Here is a 23388-nt window from a genome sequence, read left to right as displayed (position 1 = left end):
ACTGGGCTCGAACCCAGAACCTTCTTGCTGTGAGGCAGGCGACAGTGCTAACTACTACACCACCATGTTGCCTAGGTAAAGTAAGTAACATTTGATTATTCTATCCACATTGACTGGATATGAGCAGTCGCGTGCTCTAATCGGCTACTCTACTACTCAGCTATCAGCTCATATACAATGAGTAGAGAAAAGTTTTGTATAAAGTTTTTATTTATCAGATTTGCAAAAAAAAAGCTCTCTCAAAATCCAGTGAATGTGGATAGAATAAAACAATTATTCCACTCAATCTTGTCGTACATGGCTGATAGCCAACTTGACGCGACACCTCATCGGCTATCAGCTCATGTACGACTCGATTTCGTGGAATAACTGTTATTTGTCTCATTACAGTGGCACCTGTTAAGGGGTGGGATATATTAGACAGCAAGAGAACAGTCAGTTCTTGAAGTTGATGTGTTGGAAGCAGGAAAAATGGGTGAGGGTAAGGATCTGAGCAACTTTGACAAAGGCCAAATTGTGATGGTTAGATGACTGGGTCTGAGCATCTCCAAAATGGCACATCTTGTTAGTACCTACCAAAAGTGGTCCAAGGAAGGATAACCGGTGAACATTAATACATGTATTTGCAAATATTCAATCCATCCATCTGTTATCTACAGTGGATATAAAAAGTGTCCATACCCCGTTAAAATGATCGGTTTTTCTGATGTAAAAAATGAGACCACGATAAATAATTTCAAAACTTTTCCCACCTTTAATGTGACCTATAACCTGTACAATTCAATTGAAAAACAAACAAATCTGTTTGGGGGAAAAACATAAAAAAATATAAAATGTACAATAAGCTGGTTGCATAAGTGTGTACACCCTTAAACTAATACTTTGTTGAAGCACCTTTTGATTTAATTACAGCATTCAGTCTTTTTGGGTTCACACCTGCCATCAATTAAAATGACTCTGATTAACCCCAAATAAAGTTCAGACATTTACTCAGTTGCCTCCTCCAGCAAAAGCCAGGGTTCACAGAGAGCTTACAAAGCATCAAAGGGATCTCATTGTTGAAAGGTATCAGTCAGGAGAAGGGGACAAAAACATTTCCATGGCATTAAATATACCATGGAGCACAGTGAAGACCGTCATCAAGAAGTGGAGAAAATATGGGACAATACTATCATTACCAAGAACTGGACGTCCCTCCAAAATTGATGAAAAGACAAGACGAAAACTGGTCAGGGAGGCTGCCGAGAGGCCTACAGCAACAGTGAAGGAGCTGCAGGAATTTCTGGCAAGTACTGGTTGTTTACTACATGTGACAACAATCTCCCGTATTCTCCATATGTCTGGACTATGACGTAGGGTCAAAGAAAAACATCCAGGCCTGGCTAAATTTTGCAAAAAAATACATCAACTCTCCCAAAAGCATGTGGGAAAATGTGTTATGGTCTGATGAAACCAAGGTTGAACTTTTTGGCCACAATTCCAAAAGGTATGTTTGGCGCAAAAACAACACTGCGCATCACCAAAAGAACCCCATACCCACGGTGAAGCATGGTGGTGGCAGCATCATGTTTTGGGGTTGTTTTTCTTTAGCTGGAACAGGGGCTTTAGTCAAGCTGGAGAAGCAGTTCAAAATACTCATCAATTTTGGCCCAAAACTTTCAGTTGTCTGCTAGAAAGCTGAAGATGAAGAGGAATTTCATCTTTCAGCACGACAGTGGCCCCAAGCATACACTGAAATCAACAAAAGAATGTCTTTACCAGAAGGAAATTAAAGTTCTGGAATAGCCCAGTCAGAGCCCAGACCTAAATCCAATTGAAAATCTGTGGGGTGACCTGAAGAGGGCTGCGCACAAGAGATGCCCTCGCAATCTGACAGATTTGGAGCGCTTTTGCAAGGAAGAGTGGGCAAATATTGCCAAGTCTAGATGTGGCAGGCTGATAGACTCCGACCCAAAAAGACTGAATGCTGTAATTCAATCAAAAGGTGCTTCAACAAAGTATTAGTTTCAGGGTGTGCACACTTATGCAACCAGCTTATTGTACATTTTTTATTTTTTATGTTTTTCCCCCAAACAGATTTGTTTGTTTTTCAATTGAATTGTACAGGTTATAGGTCACATTAAAGGTGGGAAAAGTTTTGAAATGATTTATCGTGGTCTCAGGTTTTTCTGATGTAAAAATATATCATTTTAATGGGGTGTGTAGAGTTTTTATATCCACTGTATACTGCTCATCTGTCAGGGTCGTGGGGGAAGCTGGAGCCAATCCCAACTGACTTCGGGTGAGAGGCAGGGTACACCCTGGGCAGGTCACCAAACTATCACAGGGCTAACACAGAGACAAACAAACATTTACACTCACATTCACACCAATAGACCCCTTTTGCGTGACGTCACGCATCATGTGATAATTTCTCCTGGGGGACAACCAGACACCGGCTTTCCTGTAAGCAAGGCTTAATCTGTCTTAAATATGGTTAATTTTTTTTGGGGGGGGGCGTTGTGGCTCAGGTGGCTAAGGCGCCATACTATAAATCCGGGGACCCGGGTTCGATTCCGACCCGAGGTCATTTCCCGATCCCTCCCCGTCTTTCTCTCCCGATCATTTCCTGTCCTGTCTCTACACTGTCCTATCCAATAAAGGTGAAAAAGCCCCAAAAAAATCTTTAAAAAAAATATGGTTCATTTTTGTGATATTTTTTGGTTGTTTCAATCATTCAAAGACAGAAAAAGATAAAAGGTATTACTGTCTCCCTGGAACTTTGATTGAACTTCTGATTGTGGCTTAGAAACTTGACTTGGGCATTTATTTGGAAAGGAAATATCTCTGATCTGGGAGTAGGAGACGTTTTTCACAGAAGTAGGAAGAACCCAGTACACCTTTTTATCTGTAACTGTCAGTAAATCCCTTTGTTTCACTCCAGCTTCGAGCAACGATGCTATGTGAGAACAGCTCTCTCAAGGCCTGCCGTACATCGCAGTGTGCGGCCACCATTAGGGTGCATCAGTTGCCCCCTAAAAATGAAAAGTTCCTCCGATCATGATGCAGTTTTGTTTTTATGTTCCTTTTGGTAAGAAAACACACTGGGTGAAATATTTTGACAACATTCAAAAGTTTAATGGTGGCACCAGGAGCTCAAAGTTATGGAAAAAAGCTGCTATTTTATGACTTTTATGACAAAATTTCGATCACTTTTCATGAAACATTATGGCACCTTATAGAGTATACCAAATATCTTAGATCCACATTTTTAATACATATTCTAAATATATTATCAAGCACAGTTTGAGTTTTAGCTGTTCATTGAATCATTGTTCAACTACTTTTAAACAATACAAATGTATTATGAATCACATTAATGCTTCTCAATCCCTTGCAAAGGTTCTTAACATGATCTCTGGGTCACAAGAAATCAATAAATGGAGTCCAACATTGTGATTCAAACCTTACGCGAAAACATAAAATAAGAGTTTTTTGGCAAAAAATGAACCTCATGGTGCCACCATTAGACTTTTGAATATGGTCAAAAAATTTTACAGGATGTCTTTATTGGTGAAAAGGAACACCCAAACAAAAATGCATCAGATTTTATGAAAGTGAGGGCAACTGATGCATCCTAGCCACCATCTTGCCATTTTTTTCACTGACAAGCCACAGAGTTAAAGGTTTTTCAGTCGTTCTTTGTGAGTGGTTAACCTGGAATAGAATATAGGTTGTATTCAGTCACGTGACTTTTGCTTGAGAGTTTACTTCCGGTGAATGAAGTGGTGGTCAGACAAACCAATCTGGCCGTCAGCATGTAAAGAGCTAGTGAAACCGTCTCTGACTATTTTTGCAGTTTAGAGGCCAATGCACGGTCAAGATACCTTCAGAAAGTTGCTCTTTGCGATGGAGCAAAGAAAGATTTTTTTTCTACGAGTTGGAAAATTATCCACCTGTTGAGTTCCCCAACATCTTAAACTCCCTGGTGCTGCAGACATCATTCTCCACAGACAAACAGATGAAAACCTGGAAGAGCATAGAGGCGTCCAAGGTTTTTATACGTGGCCGGGTAAAAGATCTGGAGATCAAGATACTACAAGATAAATCCTGTATCTTTATGCCTGGGTAGGCAGGCACTTTTGAGCTTTTTGTATGTTTCTTTGCAGTGGTTGCTAGGATGCTACAAGTTTTAGTATCGAGTATAAACAAACCACAGCTGCTCGATTCTCAATCGTCCCTGTTCTTCTCTTCCAGCAAATGATAATTAAAAAAAAATTTTAAACAGAGAAAATACAGTAAGAAGGTACATTCCAACATCTGTGTAGGTAACGCTAGGCCACAAATCTTCATCACTCCAATCTCTCTCATTATCTGTAGCCGCTTTATCCTGTCCTACAGGGTCGCAGGCAAGCTGGAGCCTATCCCAGCTGACTACGGGCGAAAGGCGGGGTACACCCTGGACAAGTCGCCAGGTCATCACAGGGCTGACACATAGACACAAACAACCATTCACACCTATGGTCAATTTAGAGTCACCAGTTAACCTAACCTGCATGTCTTTGGACTGTGGGGGAAACCGGAGCACCCGGAGGAAACCCACGCGGACACGGGGAGAACATGCAAACTCCACACAGAAAGGCCCTCGCCGGCCCCGGGGCTCGAACCCAGGACCTTCTTGCTGTGAGGCGACAGCGCTAACCACTACGCCACCGTGCCACCCATCACTCCAATCATTTTAAGGAATTTTGTACAGATCATAACCACTAATAAACTCTAATTTCTGCGTATATCTATCTGACTTCTTTCTGACTGAGATTATCCAAGTAATCGTGTAGTAAAGCTTTTTTTAGCTGTAGTTTTCTTCAAACTACAGACGTCTGACATCTTCAATATCGCTTGTCTTCGGTAAGTAAACAAAATTCGCTTGTCCCCCAGGACAAGGGTAGCAACGGTTGCTAACGTAAGTGTGACATCAGTGCAAGGGGTCTATGGGCAGTTTAGAGTAGCCAGTTGATCTAATCTGCATGTCTTTGGACTGTGGGAGGAAAACGGAGCACTTTGAGGAAACCCACACAGGCACAGGAAGAACATGCAAACTTTCCACAGAAAGACCCCTGTCAGCTGCAAGGTTCGAACTCAGAACCGTCTTGATGTGAGGTGGCGGTGCTAACCTCTCTAGACTAAGCTCTCTCCATACCGTTCAACATGCTTCTATTTCAGGTCAACATACAGAAATGCAGATTTTGTTTACACCATGCAACTTTGCCTTATAGATGACGATGTTCGGGTTGCACGAAGAAAAGCATAATGGCTTGATGTGAACAGAGTGAAAGTCTTCCAACACTAAAGATCATCTGTGGCCAACAGGAACACAGAGGTAAGGCTTCATTAGTATTTGTCCTCCATCCACCTACCTTAAAGTGCATATCACGGGTAAATTCAGGAGCGAGATCAATGTAATTCTCCTATTTTATATTAAACTTTGGTCAAATATCTGTCACATTTTGCATTTTGTGTAATTTTTTTACCTTCCGCAATACCAGAAAAATTCAGTTGAAATCGAGCCATTTGAGGCGAATTGGTCCACCTCTGAAAAAACTTGGCATTTGGATTTCCTGGGAAACATTGATTTTCGTGACGTCATCTGCGGGACGCCTCCTTCTGAATCCTACGTCAGCGCTGGTTTGTTTATGAGAAAACGACCTGGTGGTTTTCTGCAAATTTCTTCAACGTTATCGCGTAATTATTAAAATGGTTAACAGATGTATCGTAGGAAGGTGTAGCAACACCAATCACGATGGGATTAGTACTCATCGTTTTCCAAAAGACCGGACAATGAGAGAGAAATGGGAGCGCTTGGTCTACACAGGCTGTGCACTGAAACCGTGCAAAGCTCTCGCAGCCTGCTGGCGCTTCCGCAGGTGACGTCACGAATCTGGCTCCAGACTCCCTTGGGAGTTTCCCAGATGTGTTTTGCTATTTTATTTTTTTCTGCTGTAGACAGATGGCCTTGTGCAAAATTACCCTTCTGGATGAGTGTGTAAAGGGACATACTTTCATATTTAAAAAAACCCAAAATTGGTCCAGAATATGCACTTTAAAATCTCCCTAAACTAATACAGTCCCTTCTGAAGTATTGGAACAGCAAGGCAAATTCTTTTTGTTTTTGCTATACATTGAAGATATTTGGGTGCGAGATCAAAAGATGAATATTAGATGATATAATTTCAGTTTCCAGTACCACTATGTACGCCATGATCAAATATGCTACAATCAAAGTCATAGAAATCAGCTTTTCTTCATTCTGATGTTTGACGTGAACATTACCTGAAGCGCTTGACCTCTGTCTGAATAATTTTTTGCATTGTGCTGGTGCCAAATAATTGGCTGATTAGATAAATACAGGGGCGGCACGGTGGTGTAGTGGTTAGCGCTGTTGCCTCACAGCAAGAAGGTCCGGGTTCGAGCCCCGGGGCCGGCGAGGGCCTTTCTGTGTGGAGTTTGCATGTTCTCCTCGTGTCCGCGTGGGTTTCCTCCGGGTGCTCCGGTTTCCCCCACAGTCCAAAGACATGCAGGTTAGGTTAACTGGTGACTCTAAATTGAGCGTAGGTGTGAATGTGAGTGTGAATGGTTGTCTGTGTCTATGTGTCAGCCCTGTGATGACCTGGCGACTTGTCCAGGGTGTACCCCGCCTTTCACCCGTAGTCAGCTGGGATAGGCTCCAGCTCGCCTGCAACCCTGTAGAACAGGATAAAGCGGCTAGAGATAATGCGATGAGATGAGATAAATACTTAAATGTGCAGTTGCTCCTAATAAAGTGGACAGTGAGTATAGACATATGTATTCAACAGGAATGTCATAAGTGACAAACAGCCCTCAATAGTCCAGCGTCCAGAGGTAGATAAGGATGCTGAAACACAAGTCTTAAGATGATTGTCTGGAGACTTACAGTACAGTAATGCTTTTATGGCTGAGGACTACATTTGACTTGCTAATTTTAGGACTGCAGTTGTCATGAACAGTTTTGCACTCAAGTTTCCATCAATGAAACAGACTTCATGTTAAAACTGTTATAATCACGTTGTCTGTTTTCACCCAAATGAGGATGGGTTCCCTTTTGAGTCTGGTTCCTCTCGAGGTTTCTTTCTCATGTCGTCTGAGGGAGTTTTTCCTTGTCACCTCCGCCACAGGCGTGCTCATCTCATCTCATCTCATTATCCCAAGCCGCTTTATCCTGTTCTACAGGGTCGCAGGCAAGCTGGAGTCTATCCCAGCTGACTACGGGTGAAAGGCGGGGTACACCCTGGACAAGTCGCCAGGTCATCACAGGGCTGACACATAGACACAGACAACCATTCACACTCACATTCACACCTACGGTCAATTTAGAGTCACCAGTTAACCTAACCTGCATGTCTTTGGACTGTGGGGGAAACCGGAGCACCCGGAGGAAACCCACGCGGACACGGGGAGAACATGCAAACTCGGCACAGAAAGGCCCTCGCCGGCCACGGGGCTCGAACCCGGACCTTCTTGCTGTGAGGCGACAGCACTAACCACTACACCACCGTGCCGCCCAGGCGTGCTCATTGGGGATAAATCAGGGATCAAATTAGCTCATGTTTAAAGTCATTAAAATTCTGTAAAGCTGCTTTGTGACCATGTCAATTATTCACAGCGCTATAAAAATAAACTTGACTTGAGTGGGATGGGGTGATTGGACCATTTTTTTTCTTCAAGGGACCCAGAATTCTTAGCTTTGCCCATGGGATTCTCATGTTAGTGTAGGGGAGAACAGGGAGACTTGGGACAGGGGAGACTTGGGACAGCTTGTATTCCCAGAACTTAATTTCAACCAGTCAGGTTTTAAATTACATCACAAGTTAGATGTTGCCCCTTAGAGTAACCTATTTCCTTTTGAAGATGGACACTGCAGCAAGGTCTGTACAGTTCAATATTTTTGTCAACCAGAACTTGTATTTTCTACTTCACCTTCACCTCCATTCTATGGTGTAGTGTACACTGATGAATTTGGGATTCATTAGGAATTAAATTATGTAGCCTAGAATTACCATACATAGTATTATTTATGGGGCAGCACGGTGGTGTAGTGGTTAGCGCTGTCGCCTCACAGCAAGAAGGTCCGGGTTCGAGCCCCGTGGCCGGCGAGGGCCTTTCTGTGTGGAGTTTGCATGTTCTCCCCGTGTCTGTGTGGGTTTCCTCCGGGTGCTCCGGTTTCCCCCACAGTCCAAAGACATGCAGGTTAGGTTAACTGGTGACTCTAAATTGAGCGTAGGTGTGAATGTGAGTGTGAATGGTTGTCTGTGTCTATGTGTCAGCCCTGTGATGACCTGGCGACTTGTCCAGGGTGTACCCCGCCTTTCGCCCGTAGTCAGCTGGGATAGGCTCCAGCTTGCCTGCGACCCTGTAGAACAGGATAAAGCGGCTACAGATAATGAGATGAGATGAGTATTATTTATTAAACTTAAATTCTGCGGAAAAAAACATTTAAGGATTTTTTCAAAATGGCCGGATGGGAAGAGTTGGGACAGTTCATGATGTTACAGATTTTTTTTCTCATGGTTTACAAATATAAAAGTTAAAAAAAAAATGTTGAAAATGTGGGCATGTCCCTGCATGAGGATTAAGCTTATTTCATCCTTCTTGAGAATGGAGCTGTTTTGTCAAGTCAGGTTTTGGGTAAACTGACATTTTTCTATCACTGTACCAGCATTGTGTGTTCATCCAATTCATATATTACATATGGATATGACTTTAAACTGCAACCAGTGGTGAGTCTCAGGTCCAGGAGGACTTGAGTATTGGGGAAAGTGGAGTTACCCCTTAATCACCATTGCTCCCAGGAACGCTCGGACCCAGAGTGGTAGCACCTGCCTGGGTTCCAGCTATGGGTTCAACAGTACATCATCAATAAGGCGCTGGCAGCAGGGCACTTTTCAGTGTGATGTGGCAGATGAACCCAACAGGGTCAATGGTGCACCACCAGATGGCATGCGGAAGAGCCGCTCAAACGGCCAACAGATGGCATCACTCGGCAAGTCAGTTGTCACTATGGGGGAACTTCCATACCCATCAGTTCTGTGGCACTTTTGTGCACCACTTGGCATCAAGTCTGGAAGTCCAGAGAGACAACACGATGGGGGCACGACGTCGTTTGTCATACCTTACTGTGCAAGGCGCTTCGTTAGGAGAGGAGAATTGTATACAAGAGCTCACGAGGCCAGGCATTCCATCCAGGCCATTCGTGCCACTGCTGTGGACGGCTCTATCGCTCTGGTGCGGGACTCGTGGCCCATCTGCATTTCTGCACATCCTAATGAAGCGGTCATCATCACTAGTGATGGACAGCCAATGACATATGTTGCAAATTTTGATAATAAATAAAAAAAATTAAACATATAGGCCTAGGTATTTTATTTCTGTTTCATGTTTCCCAACATAATGTCCCATTATCTCCCCTCAATGTCTCAAGTCTCCGCACAAAAATGAATAAAAGAAAAAGTGAAGACTGAAGGCCAGTATATGTGACAAGCCGAGAAACTAATGTTGTTGTAAGAGGGTATAGTAAACACTCTGTAATGCAATATGAATGTGACGCTACCTGCAAAGAATTTCACACAGTCTACAAAAGCTGAAAACTCGTCCCAAGCTCCCCGTTCTCTCCTACGCTCTTTCAAACACTAACTGATAGAGTACATCACTTTTCACTTTATAAGTCACTACATATAGCTCATGGTTTGAATTAGGGAGTCGTGCAGCAGGTCGTTTTGCTGTCTCATAGCCACAAGATCCCTGTTTTGAACCTGAGCTTGGGTTGATACTACTACTACTAATAATAATAATAATAATTATGATGTTACATTTATATAGTGCCTTTCTCAAACTCAAGGTTGCTTTATATAGGTCAAAGAAAACAGAATACACAAAAAAAGTTGCTAAAGAATGGTAAGTTTATGCAGCGGTGGTGGTGGTGGTGAAGTGTTCATGAAACAGAGGTTTTGAGATGAGATTTGAAGAAAGGAAAAGAAAAGCAGTCACGGCGGGGTTGAGGGAGGGACTTCCAGAGCTTGGGGCCATTGGTGTTGAAGGACCTGCCACCCAAGGTAGAGAGTCTGGTGCGGGGAACAGCAAAGAGATTATGGCTAGAGGATCTGAGAGAGCGGGATGAAGTGTAAGGGGTCAGAAGGTCACAGATGTAAGGAGGAGCAAGGTTATGGAGGTCTTTGAAGGTGAGTAGTAGGATTTTATACTTAAAACGGGAGAGAACAGGTAGCCAGTGAAGCTGAGAAAGAATGGGAGTGATATGAGCAGGTCGTTTGGTATGGGTGAGGGAGGAGTATCGCTGCAGAGTTCTGAATGTATTAAAGCCTTTGAAGGAATTTAGTAGGGAGGCCACTGAGAAGGGAGTTGCAATAATCTCGGCGGGACGTAATGAAGGAGTGGACCAAAGTTTGAGCATCACTAGTGGAAAGAAGTTTAAAGTCTGTAGAATTTTTCACATTTCCCCTCTGTCTGTGTAAGTTTCCACAGGATTCACACATACCAGTAAGTGGACTGTCTCCACTAAATTGTCCCAAAGGTAAATAAGTGTGCAAATGTGAGCTTGAAGCCCTATGATGGACGGGCATCCCATTCAGGGTGTTTCTCCACATCACACCCTGTATTTCTGGGGTAGGATCCAGATCCATCGCAACCCTGATCAGGATAAAGTGGGTGCTAAAGATTAATAAATTAATTGGTTTTAATTAGGGTCAGTGTCCAAGCTCAAAGGAAACAAATGTAATTATGTATGAAGCAGTTTGTCTCAGTGGTTTAATGATTTATTAATTCATTATTAATTAATAATTGTATTATTATAAGTGAACAAAGTTGGGTTTTGTGATTATAAAGACTGAACTTTTTTCTTTTAGCACTTAACTAATTCTGATGGGGAAAGTTCAGTCCTCAAATTACCACACTGCATTTTTGCTGATTAATTCTTATTAAGTTTAAAGAATATACTTCAAGAAGAAAAATTTCTGGAAAAAAGCAGGATTTGGATTGAGTTATTTGTCTTATAATATTCCAGTCAGGTGTTCATGTACTTCTGAATCAGCACTGCAATTTATTTACTCTATTAACCCGTTCAGAACATTTTATGTTATTGCTTATTGTTTTCTTCTAATCTGACAAGTTGGTAGTTTTTAAAAAATAGCATCATAAAACTAAAACTCTAAATTGTATATACACTCACCGGCCACTTTAATAGGAACTTGTTCTTGATTCTAAGGCCCTGTCCACACGGCAACGGATTCAGGTGAATCTGATAAAATTGTTTATCCTTTCGGCCTGGCGTCCACACGGCACCGGCGTTTTGGGTGCCCCAAAATGAAATCTTTTGAGAACGGGTTCCAGAGTGAAAAAATCTGGCAACGGCACCGTTGCGAATTTGTCTGGATGAGTAGAACGGATTTGTTTACGATGACGTCACAACCACATGACTGAGTGCTTCACGCCGGGTAGAAGTGTAACGAACTCGATGCGAGTTGTCAACAAATCCTATAACTTGGTTCATGAAATGCGCTTACAAAATATTTTCACTGTGAATATTTATTGTGTAATGGTGCAAAGTGAGAGAGAGAGAGAGAGAGAGACAGAGAGAGAGAGAGAGAGAATAGCCCTTAGGGCAGAGTCTTTAGTCCAAACACTGCGCTTTCCAAAAACAAAAACAATCCTGCCAGCAAAAATGGGAAAAAAAGGAGCGATCTCACCTCTTCAGATGTTGGTTTAAGTCCGACAATACATTCCTCAAAAAGGGCATAGAAGAACAAAGTAATCCATCAACGTGTAGCATTCAATTTATTCCGGACCATTAAAGAATTCTGGAGGATATCAGAATGTTGGCGTACCGGCTTCCATCTACCCCCATTCATTCCTCTTTCCGCGTCTTTCGTTTTACGCTACTGATTAATAATCAAAACTTTATGTGGCTGATGCTACAGAAGAAGGGGTTTATGCGCATGCGTCTACTTCTTCTATTGTTCTGGTGTTTCCGATGGGACCGTCTTACAGTGCACGTAGAGGTGTGGCATGTGTATTGCATCGTTTTCAGCAAGCATTGCGTTGCCATATGAACCTGATATTTTACTGATCCGTTGCCCATTTAAAAAAAAAAATCTCGTTGCCATTGTCGTGTGGATGTAGCCTAAGATCCCTGTTCTTGGCTGCAGGAGTGGAACACAATGTGGTCTTCTGCTGTTGCATGCTGAGATGCTTTTCTGCACACCACAGTTGTAAAGCGTTGCTATATCTTTCCTGGCAGCTCGAACCAATCTGTCCATTTTCCTCTGACCCTTTCTTATCAACAAGGCGTTTGTTTCCACCCACAGAACTGTCGCTTACTCACTCAGTGTTTTTTCACACCATTCTGTGTAAACTCTAGAGACTGCTGTGTGTGAAAACCCCAGGAGATCAGCAGTTTCTGAAATACTCAAACCAGTCCATCTGGCTCAAACGAACACCCATGCCACAGTGAAAGAAAGTCATACTTTGAGATCACAATTTTTCCCGTTCTGATGTTTGAACATTAACTGAAGCTCTTGATTTGTATCTGCATGATTTTACGCATCGTGCTGCTGTCGAGGGATCGACTGATTAGAGAACTGCATAAAACAGTAGGTGGATATAGGGGTGTTCCTAATATAGTAGCCGATGAGTGTCATCGTTGGCGGCTGTCCATTGCTGGCGATGATGATTGCTTCATTAGGATGTACAGAAACTCAGATGGGCCGCGAGGCCCACACCAGAGCGACAGAGTCGCCCGCAGCGGCGGCACAAACGGCCCGGGCAAACCGCCATGGAATGCCTGGCCTCGTGAGCTCTTGTATACTATTCTCCTCTCCTAACGAAGCGCCTTGCACAGTAAGGTAAGACAAACGATGTTGTGCCCCCATCGTGTTGTCTCTCTGGACCTCCAGACCTGATGCCAAGTGGTGCACAAAAGTGCCACAGAACTGACGGGTATAGAAGTTGCCCCGCAGTGACAACTGACTTGCTGAGTGATGTCATCCATTGGCCGTTTGAGTGGCTCTTCCACATGCCATCTGGTGGTGTGCCATTGACCCTGTTGGGTTCATCTGCCACATTCCACCGAAAAGCGCCCTGCTGCCAGCGCATTATTGGTGATGTGATTGTACTATTTAATCCATAGCTGGAACCCAGGCAGGTGCTACCACTCCAGGTTAGAGCAGACCTGGGAGCAATGGTGATTAAGGGGTAACTCCACTTTCCCCAATGCTCAAGTCCTCCTGGACCTGAGACTCACCACCGGTTGCAGTTTAAAGTCACACCCAGGCCGGTAAGTGTAGATAGTAACTGTAATTAAATTTTTTTCATCACTCATGTAACCTAATTGTTGCTTGCTATTCGTTATAACATAAGGCGTCCTACTGCGAAACAGTTATGACTCATGAATGCCTGTGCTTAAATTAGAAAACTATTGTTAACATTTTAAAATGTCATGACTGAGTTACTTATGGTTTACTTTAGGGGCTGCTGGTTTGGTATATATTAATGATGAATAATAATGCTTTAATTTTCAAGTACTATGCACATCAGGGTTGTATTAGACTCTTGACCCTGTACATACATACACACACAAAAAAAATCATATAAGGGGCTGCATGTAGGTTTTACTGATAGTGGGCCTTTCACAGTTTATTAGTGTGTCATGTATTATTATCATCAAGTATCTAATTTGGATACAACTAGACTCTAGAAATGAAATTATAAACTACGACGAGTTTATAACTGTATGCTATTTTATATATTAGACTTGTGTATTAGAAGTAGCTTTAGAAGTATACACTATATTTCAAGCAACCTATTTGGACCTACTCTTCAGGCTTGTGTAAATTCTTCCTGTTATCTCTTATCTTAGTTCCTGTGTAGCTTTATTGCATGATCATTCTGCACTATTTGATGTTCACTTGTGAGTAAATATTGACTGGCCTATTTCAACAAGGATACAGCCTGGAGATATTATTCAGGTATGGACACAGTATATCAGCATATTATACTCCATTGTGAAACCTCTGAAGCGTCTGTCATTACTTTAGATGGCATCGTGTTATTTAAATATGCTTCCCAACCCAAAGGATTACGCAGTATGTATGAAACAAAGACGAACTTTGGTGTAGCGTTGGCTTATCTTATTACCATAGACCTTCGAAAGAAGTTATTGTTTAATTTCCTAATCGGGTAATGATGAGAATAATCACAGATTCATACCTTCAACTTGTTTTTAATCTCACTTGTCTTTATGTCTGGATTTCCGTCACGCTGCTTTGTGACAGTGTCTGCTGTTAGATGTACCGATTATTTATTTTGGGTTGGGATAAGAACACCGTGCCAGTAAACACAAGCAGTTGCAAACACACCAGGAATGTGATCAGTCAGGAACTGAAACTGTAAATCAACTTGTATTTGTAGCAGGCAAGCGATTGATTTCACAGTGGAAACATTGAGGGCAGTGTCCATTGTTATGGTTATTCAGGGTCATGGTACAATTAACTCCATTAGTGGCAGTCTCGCACAGTGGTGGAAGGGAAACGTGAACAGGCAGCAGGTGCTTTGTTCAACAAATGCAGCCTGAAACATAACTCATTAATGCTGTGTGGTTTACAGACCACAGACATCAGCTAGACTTTTACATGGAGGGGTGTGTTTTCTTCTGGGTGTGTAGTAATATTCTCTCCACCTCCTTCTCACTCAAGGCTCACCTAGGTGGCATTGCTTTGTTTTGTGTTCTGATTTTTTTTTCTTTTCTTTCCTGTGACGGAAGTAGAGGTTGTGTTGTCAGTGTCATTTGGAGTCTCGGAGTGTTGGGGAAGATGAAGGAAACACAGCATAACAGACTTTACTTCTGTTTCTCCCAGGCCTTTAAAATGTTCCGGAGGAAGAAGAAGAAGAGGAAGATAGACATCTCTGCACCCAAGAACTTTGAGCACCGGGTGCACACGTCTTATGATGCTGCTCGGGGCTGTTTTGTTGGACTGCCACCACAATGGCAAAGTATAATAGAAACACTAAAGAGACCCAAGCCTTTGGTGGATCCTTCCAACATCACATCTGTACAGCGTAAGAAGGAGAAGGTATAACATTTAGAAGCTCTCTTTTTTGCCATAAAGAAAGTTTGCAGCCATGACTCTGTGTGTGTGTGTGTGTGTGTGTGTGTGTGTGTGTGTGTGTGTGTGTGTGTGTGTAAAATGAGGATTCATTTCCTGTGCTTGTTTATAATGGAAATGTATTATATCTGTCAGTGTTAAAGTTCAACTTTGGGTTGAGACAGTTAATTTTTTAAGAGAGTATACACAAGTCTTTGATTAAAACAAATACAATAATTGTGAGGGTTAACTGTCGTAAACTTTTTACAGTTTCTCCACACTCTCAGAAAATAAAGTACAGTGGTGCTTGAAAGTTTGTGAACCCTTTAGAATTTTCTACAACCCCAATTCTAAAAAAGCTGGGACACTGTGTAAAACATAAGTAAAAACAGAATGTGAAGATTTGCGAATCGTGGAAACCCTATATTTCATTGAAAATAGTACAAAGACAGCATATCAAATGTTGAAACTAAGAAATTTTATTGTTTTTTGAAAAATATTTGTTCATTTTGAATTTGATGTCAGCAACACGTTTCAAAAAAAGTTGGGACAGGGCAACAAAAGACTAAAAAAGTTGTGTAATGCTAAAATCAACCCCGAATTTGGTTAATTGGCAACAGGTCAGTAACATGATTGGGTATAAAAAGAGCATCTCAGAAGTAAAGTTGGGGAGGGGTTCACTGCTCTGTGAAAGACTGCGTGGGCAAACAGTGCAACAATTTACGAATAACATTCCTCAATGTAAAATTGCAAAGAATTTGGGGATCACATCATCTATGGTACATAATATCATGAAAAGATTCAGAGAATCTGGAGAAATCTCTGTATGCAAGAGACAAGGCTGAAAACTGACACTGGATGCCTGGGATCTTCAGGCCCTCAGGAGACACTGCATTAAAAGCAGACACGTGTCTGTAGTGGAAATCACTGTATGGGCTCAGGAACACTTCAGAAAACCATCGTCTGTGAAAACAGTTCATTACTGCATCCACAAATGCAAGTTAAAACCAGATATAAACAATATCCAGAAACCCCACCCCCTTCTCTGGGCCCGAGCTCTTTTACGATGGACTGAAGTGAAGTGGAAAATTGTCCCAAGGTCTGATGAATCAAAAGTAGAAATTCTTTTTAGAAATGATGGACACCACGTCCTCCAGGCTAAAGAGGAGAGGGACCATCCGGCTTGTTATCAGTGTGCAGTTCAAAAGCAGCATCTGTGATGGTATGAGGGGGCATTAGTGCACATGACATGGGTAGCTTGTACATCTGGGAAAGCATCATTAATGCTGAATGATATAAACACATTTCAGAGCAATATGCTGCCATCCAGACAAAATCTTTTTCAGGGAAGGCCTTCCTTCTTTCAGCAAGGCAATGCCAAACTGCTTTCTGCACATATTAAAACTGCATGGCTCCGTAGTAAAAGAGTCCAGGTGCTAAACTGGCCTGCCTGCAGTCCAGACCTGTCTCTTATTTAAAACATTCAGTGCATTATGCAGAGCAAAATATGACAAAGGAGACCCCGAACTATTGAGCAACTGAAATTGTATATCAGGCAAGAATGGGACAACATTTCTCTTTCAGAACTACAGCAATATTGGTCTCCTCGGTTCCCAAACATTTACAGAGTGTTGTTAAAAGCGACACAGTAGTAAACATGCCCCTGTTCCAACTTTTTTGAAACATGTTGCTGACATCAAATTCAAAATGAGCATATATAAAAAAAAAACAATAAAATTTCTCAATTTCAACATTTGATATGTTGTCTTTGTACTATTTTCAATGAAATATAGGGTTTCCATGATTTGAAAATTAGTGTGTTCTGTTTTTATTTCCAGTTCACACAGCATCCCAACTTTTTTGGAATTAGGGTTGTATATTTCTGCATAAATTACCTAAAACATCATCAGATTATCACACAAGTCCTAAAAGTAGATAAAGAAAACCCAGTTAAACAAATGAGACAAAGATATTATACTTTTTCATTTATTTATTGAGGAAAATGATCCAATATGACATGTCTGTGAGTGGCAAAAGTATGTGAACCTTTGCTTTCAGTATCTGGTGTGACCCCCTTGTGCAGCAATAACTGCAACTAAACGTTTCCGGTAACTGTTGATCAGTCCTGCACACCAGCTTGGAGGAATTTTAGCCCATTCCTCCGTACAGAACAGCTTCAACTCTGGGATGTTGGTGGGTTTCCTCACATGAACTGCTCTCTTCAGGTCCTTCCACAACATTTCCATTGGATTAAGGTCAGGACTTTGACTTGGCCATTCCAAAACATTTAACTTTATTCTTCTTTAACCATTCTTTGGTAGAGTGACTTGTGTGGTTAGGGTCGTTGTCTTGCTGCATGACCCACCTTCTCTTGAGATTCAGTTCATGGACAGATGTCCTGACATTTTCCTTTAGAATTCACTGGTATAATTCAGAATTCATTGTTCCATCGATGATGGCAAGCCGTCCTGGCCCAGATGCAGCAAAACAGGCCCAAACCATGATACTACCACCACCATGTTTCACAGATGGGATAAAGTTCTTTTGCTGTAATGCAGTGTTTTCCTTTCTCCAAACATAACGCTTCTCATTTAAACCAAAAAGTTCTATTTTGGTCTCATCCATCCACAAAATGTTTTTCCAATAGCCTTCTAGCTTGTCCACATAATCTGCAGCAAACTGCAGACGAGCAGCAATGTTCTTTTTGGAGAGCAGTGGCTTTCTCCTTGCAACCCTGCCATGCACACCATTGTTGTTCAGTGTTCTCCTGATGGTGGACTCATGAACATTAACATTAGCCAATGTGAGAGAGGCCTTCAGTTGCTTTGAAGTTACCCTGGGGTCCTTTGTGACCTCGCTGACTATTACGCGCCTTGCTCTTGGAGTGATCTTTGTTGGTCGACCACCCCTGGGGAGGGTAACAATGGTCTTGAATTTCCTCCATTTGTACACAATCTGTCTGACTGTGGATTGGTGGAGTCCAAACTCTTTAGAGATGGTTCTGTAACCTTTTCCAGCCTGATGAGCATCAACAACGCTTTTTCTGAGGTCCTCAGAAATCTCCTTTTTTTGTGCCATGATACACTTCCAAAAACATGTTGTGAAGATCAGGCTTTGATAGATTCCTGTTCTTTAAATAAAACAGGGTGCCCACTCACACCTGATTGTCATCCCACTGATGGAAAACACCTGACTCTAATTTCACCTTCAAATTAACTGCTAATCCTAGAGGTTCACATACTTTTGCCACTCCCAGATATGTAATATTGGATCATTTTCCTCAATAAATAAATGACCAAGTATAATATTTTTGTCTCATTTGTTTAACTGGGTTCTCTTTATCTACTTTTAGGACTTGTGTGAAAATCTGATGATGTTTTAGGTCATATTTATGCAGAAATAATATAGAAAATTCTAAAGGGTTCACAAACTTTCAAGCACCACTGTACATTACAGTATTGTACTTTAATGTGTACAATGGCTTGTGACTGGATCAGTACCTTCTAAGGTACTTATTTGTACTCTTTATATACTGATTGGGAACATATATGAACCTTTTTGTCCCTAAAAAGGTACACATAGTTACCTCTAGGTCGAGTAATGAGCCCTAGGGGGTACATTAGTATAAATTGTACCTTGGGGGAAAGAAATGGACTCCTACTGTACCCCTATTCCTGACGGTGCAATTTAAAAAAAAGTGTATGACACTGTTCTGCTCTATTCTATTCTGTAAACATCAGTGTTTATCTACCGTATATCCATACAAATCACCCACCCACTGCATGTGCACTGATTTTTTTTAAAAAATATTCTATCTAAATGTGATATTGATATGGAAGTAGTATGAAAAAGATCTTTATTCATACCATTTTATGAAAAATGAAGGAAAATGCATCCAAAAGCCAAGAGAAATTGCTAAGGCAAGTAGAAAACGTGTCCGAGTGGCTGTCTTTACTGACAAGTCACTTAACTCAGTGTGCAAACCTGAAATGCAAGTTCTCTTGCCTCCATGCTTAAGGGAAATCTGTTCTGTTTGCACACTGCACAAACATGGCTGCAGGTTTGTGAGGAAATTAAATAGTTTTGTATTGACACATGACAAATCTTGTATTTTCTGGACTTGTGCTTACCTCCAGGTGTCATGTTAGTTACACAAAGTTACGAAACATGCTTTGTAAACTTATCTATGTAGATTTACAGTGTCTTGCAAAAGTATTCACCCCCTTGGTGTCTGTCCCGTTTTGTCGCATTACAATCTGGAATTAAAATGGATTTTTGGAGGGTTAGCACCATTTGATTTACACAACATGCCGACCACTTTAAAGGTGCAAACTGTTGTTTTATTGTGACACAAACAATAATTAAGATGGGGAAAAAAAAGAAATCTGAAGTGTGCATAGGTATTCACTCCCCAAAGTCAATACTTTGTAGAGCCACCTTTTGCTGCAATTCCAGCTGCAGGTCTCTTGGGGTATGTCTGTTATCCATGTGTTTGGGGAGTCTGCCACATGCTGTTGGGCAAACTCAAAACGGGTTTTCTTAAGCAATGACTTTTTTTTTCTGGCCACTCTTCCATAAAGCCCCGCTCTGTGGAGTGTACGGTTTAAAGTGGTCCTATGGACAGATACTCTCATCTCCGCTCTGGATCTTTGCAGCTCCTTCAGTGTTATCTTTGGTGTCTTTGTTGCATCTCTGATTAATGCCCTCCTTGCCTGGTCTGTGAGTTTTGGTGGGCAGGGCCTTCTCTTGTCAGGTTTGTAGTGGTGCCATATTCTTTCCATTTTGCTATAATGGGTTCAAAGTTTGGGATATTTTTTATAACCCAACCCTGATCTATACTTCTCCACAACTTTGTCTCTGACCTGTTTGGAGGCTCCTTGGTTCTCATGTTGCTTGCTTAGTAGTGTTGCAGAGTCAGGGTCCTTCCAGAACAGGTTGATTTATACAGACATCATGTGACTGATCATGTGACACTTTGATTGCACTCAGGTGGATCTTAATCAACTAACTATGTGACTTATGAAGCGAATTGGTTGGACCAGCTCTTATTTCATACGAAAGGGGATGAATACTTATGGACACTTCAGATTTCTGGTTTTTTTTTTCATCTTAATTATTGTTTGTGTCGCAATAAAAAAACAATTTGCACCTGGTGGCACAGTGGTGTAGTGGTTGGCACTGTCGTCTCACAGCAAGAAGGTTCTGGGTTTGAGCCCAGTGGCTGACGGGGGCCTTTCTGTGTGTAGTTTGCATGCTCTCCCTGTGTCTGCATAGGTTTCCTCCTGGTCCACACCAAAAACATGCCGGTTAGGCTAATTGGTGGCTCTAAATTGACCGTTGGTGTGAATGTGTGTGTGAATGATTGTTTGTCTCTATGCGTCAGCCCTGTGATGATCTGGCGACTTGTTCAGCCAGGGTGTACCCCGCCTCTCGCCCATAGTCAGCTGGGATAGGCTCCAGCTTGCCCATGACCCTTCACAGGATAAGCGGTTATGGATAATGGATGGATGGATAATTTGCACCTTTAAAGTGGTAAGCATGTTGTGTAAATCAAAATGGTGCTAAACTCCCCCCCCAATCCATCTTAATTCCAGCTTGTAAAGTGACAAAACAGGACAAACGCCAATGGGGATGAAGACTTTTGCAAGACACTATAGTATAGTGTCTTGCAAAAGTCTTCATCCCCATTGGCGTTTGTCCTGTTTTGTCGCTTTACAAGCTGGAATTAAGATGGATTGGGGGGGGGGGGGGGGAGAGAGTTTAAATTATGTTATGTAAACTCAAGCTCTAAATGGATTATCTTTTTTGTGTCGTTCATCTTCCTGAAACAGTATAGTGACTATACTGTTTCAGGAAGATGCACGACACAAAAAAGATAATCCATTTAGAGCTTGAGTTTACATATCATAATTTAAGCAAGTCAGTGCAGGTAGAAAGGGTAACTGGGGCAATAAACTCAGACATCTTTTCCTGGTAAGGCTGCAGGCTGTTATATTCTGAACAAGCTGAAGCTTCCATATACAGGCAGCAGAACTACTCGTCCAATCTCGAGGTTATGAAAACATAGATTGGTTTTTCATCATCATTATATATCAGAGAAACACCAGAATTTAGGGTTGGAGAAATGTTCTTAGCTGTAAATTAGAGTGATACATCTACCTTGTTGGTCCACCTTGTGAACAGACTTAGTATCTAACATTGATATTTCTGCTTTATCGGAATTTAGGAAGCAGGAGTTTTCCTTCACTTAAGCTAATTATGTTTTGTACATGGTCTTCTACTTGAATAATACTAAAGCTGTACATCAATTTCATCAAAATCTGTTCACTAATTTTTGAATAATTTTCAGTAATTCTGTGGAACTGTTTGCTCTGTTCTTGGCAGGATAAAAATAGCATCTGATTAATATTCAAAAGCATTTAAATACAACCCCGATTCCAAAAAAGTTGGGACAAAGTACAAATTGTAAATAAAAACAGAATGCAATGATGTGGAAGTTTCAAAATTCCATATTTTATTCAGAATAAAACATAGATGACATATCAAATGTTTAAACTGAGAAAATGTATCATTTAAAGACAAAAATTAGGTGATTTTTACATTTCATGACAACACATCTCAAAAAAGTTGGGACAAGGCCATGTTTCCCACTGTGAGACATCCCCTTTTCTCTTTACAACAGTCTGTAAACGTCTGGGGACTGAGGAGACAAGTTGCTCAAGTTTAGGGATAGGAATGTTAACCCATTCTTGTCTAATGTAGGATTCTAGTTGCTCAACTGTCTTAGGTCTTTTTTGTCGTATCTTCCGTTTTATGATGCGCCAAATGTTTTCTATGGGTGAAAGATCTGGACTGCAGGCTGGCCAGTTCAGTACCCGGACCCTTCTTCCACGCAGCCATGATGCTGTAATTGATGCAGTATGTGGTTTGGCATTGTCATGTTGGAAAATGCAAGGTCTTCCCTGAAAGAGACGTCGTCTGGATGGGAGCATATGTTGCTCTAGAACCTGGATATACCTTTCAGCATTGATGGTGTCTTTCCAGATGTGCAAGCTGCCCATGCCACACGTACTAATGCAACCCCATACCATCAGAGATGCACGCTTCTGAACTGAGCGCTGACAACAACTTGGGTCGTCCTTCTCCTCTTTAGTCCGAATGACACGGCGTCCCTGATTTCCATAAAGAACTTCAAATTTTGATTCGTCTGACCACAGAACAGTTTTCCACTTTGCCACAGTCCATTTTAAATGAGCCTTGGCCCAGAGAAGACGTCTGTGCTTCTGGATCATGTTTAGATACGGCTTCTTCTTTGAACTATACAGTTTTAGCTGGCAACGGCGGATGGCACGGCGAATTGTGTTCACAGATAATGTTCTCTGGAAATATTCCTGAGCCCATTTTGTGATTTCCAATACAGAAGCATGCCTGTATGTGATGCAGTGCCGTCTAAGGGCCCGAAGATCACGGGCACCCAGTATGGTTTTCCGGCCTTGACCCTTACGCACAGAGATTCTTCCAGATTCTCTGAATCTTTTGATGATATTATGCACTGTAGATGATGATATGTTCAAACTCTGCAATTTTACACTGTCGAACTCCTTTCTGATATTGCTCCACTATTTGTCAGCGCAGAATTAGGGGGATTGGTGATCCTCTTCCCATCTTTACTTCTGAGAGCCGCTGCCACTCCAAGATGCTCTTTTTATACCCAGTCATGTTAATGACCTATTGCCAACTGACCTAATGAGTTGCAATTTGGTCCTCCAGCTGTTCCTTTTTTGTACCTTTAACTTTTCCAGCCTCTTATTGCCCCTGTCCCAACTTTTTTTAGATGTGTTGCTGTCATGAAATTTCAAATGAGCCAGTATTTGGCATGAAATTTCAAAATGTCTCACTTTCGACATTTGATATGTTGTCTATTTCTCTTGTGAATACAATATCAGTTTTTGAGATTTGTAAATTATTGCATTCCATTTTTATTTAGAATTTGTACTTTGTCCCAACTTTTTTGGAATCGGGGTTGTACTAAAATTCAAAGGCAATGTTCAAAAGAACTGATAGCTCTGTTGTACAAAAAATACATTCACCTCCTTTCAAATCGAAAAAAGTTCACTATACAGTATTCAGTTTTCTTTTAAGTATTCAAAGTTATTTCAAAAAAATAGAAGCAAACACACTTCAAGCCCCATTGTAACTATAATCCAAGAGCTGTGAGATACAGTAATGTCTTTGAGTCAGA

The 23388-nt window shown here is 41.6% G+C and overlaps 1 protein-coding gene across 2 annotated transcripts in view; it reads left to right on the top strand.

The window, feature by feature from the left end:
• The window catches only part of pak6b (p21 protein (Cdc42/Rac)-activated kinase 6b), a 59143-nt gene that overhangs the window by 7074 nt on the left and 28681 nt on the right, over positions 1 to 23388 (top strand). For both annotated transcript variants that reach the window (XM_060917934.1, XM_060917933.1), the window contains exons 2-3: positions 5256 to 5359; positions 14919 to 15134. In XM_060917934.1, coding sequence (XP_060773917.1) covers positions 14928 to 15134 — 207 coding nt within the window. In that variant the 5' untranslated portion in view covers positions 5256 to 5359; positions 14919 to 14927. The remainder of the gene's footprint in view (positions 1 to 5255; positions 5360 to 14918; positions 15135 to 23388) is intronic.

Source organism: Neoarius graeffei, chromosome 3 (assembly GCF_027579695.1).
Source record: "Neoarius graeffei isolate fNeoGra1 chromosome 3, fNeoGra1.pri, whole genome shotgun sequence".
Classification (NCBI taxonomy): domain Eukaryota; kingdom Metazoa; phylum Chordata; class Actinopteri; order Siluriformes; family Ariidae; genus Neoarius; species Neoarius graeffei.
This window is presented reverse-complemented; position numbering and strand designations above follow the sequence as displayed.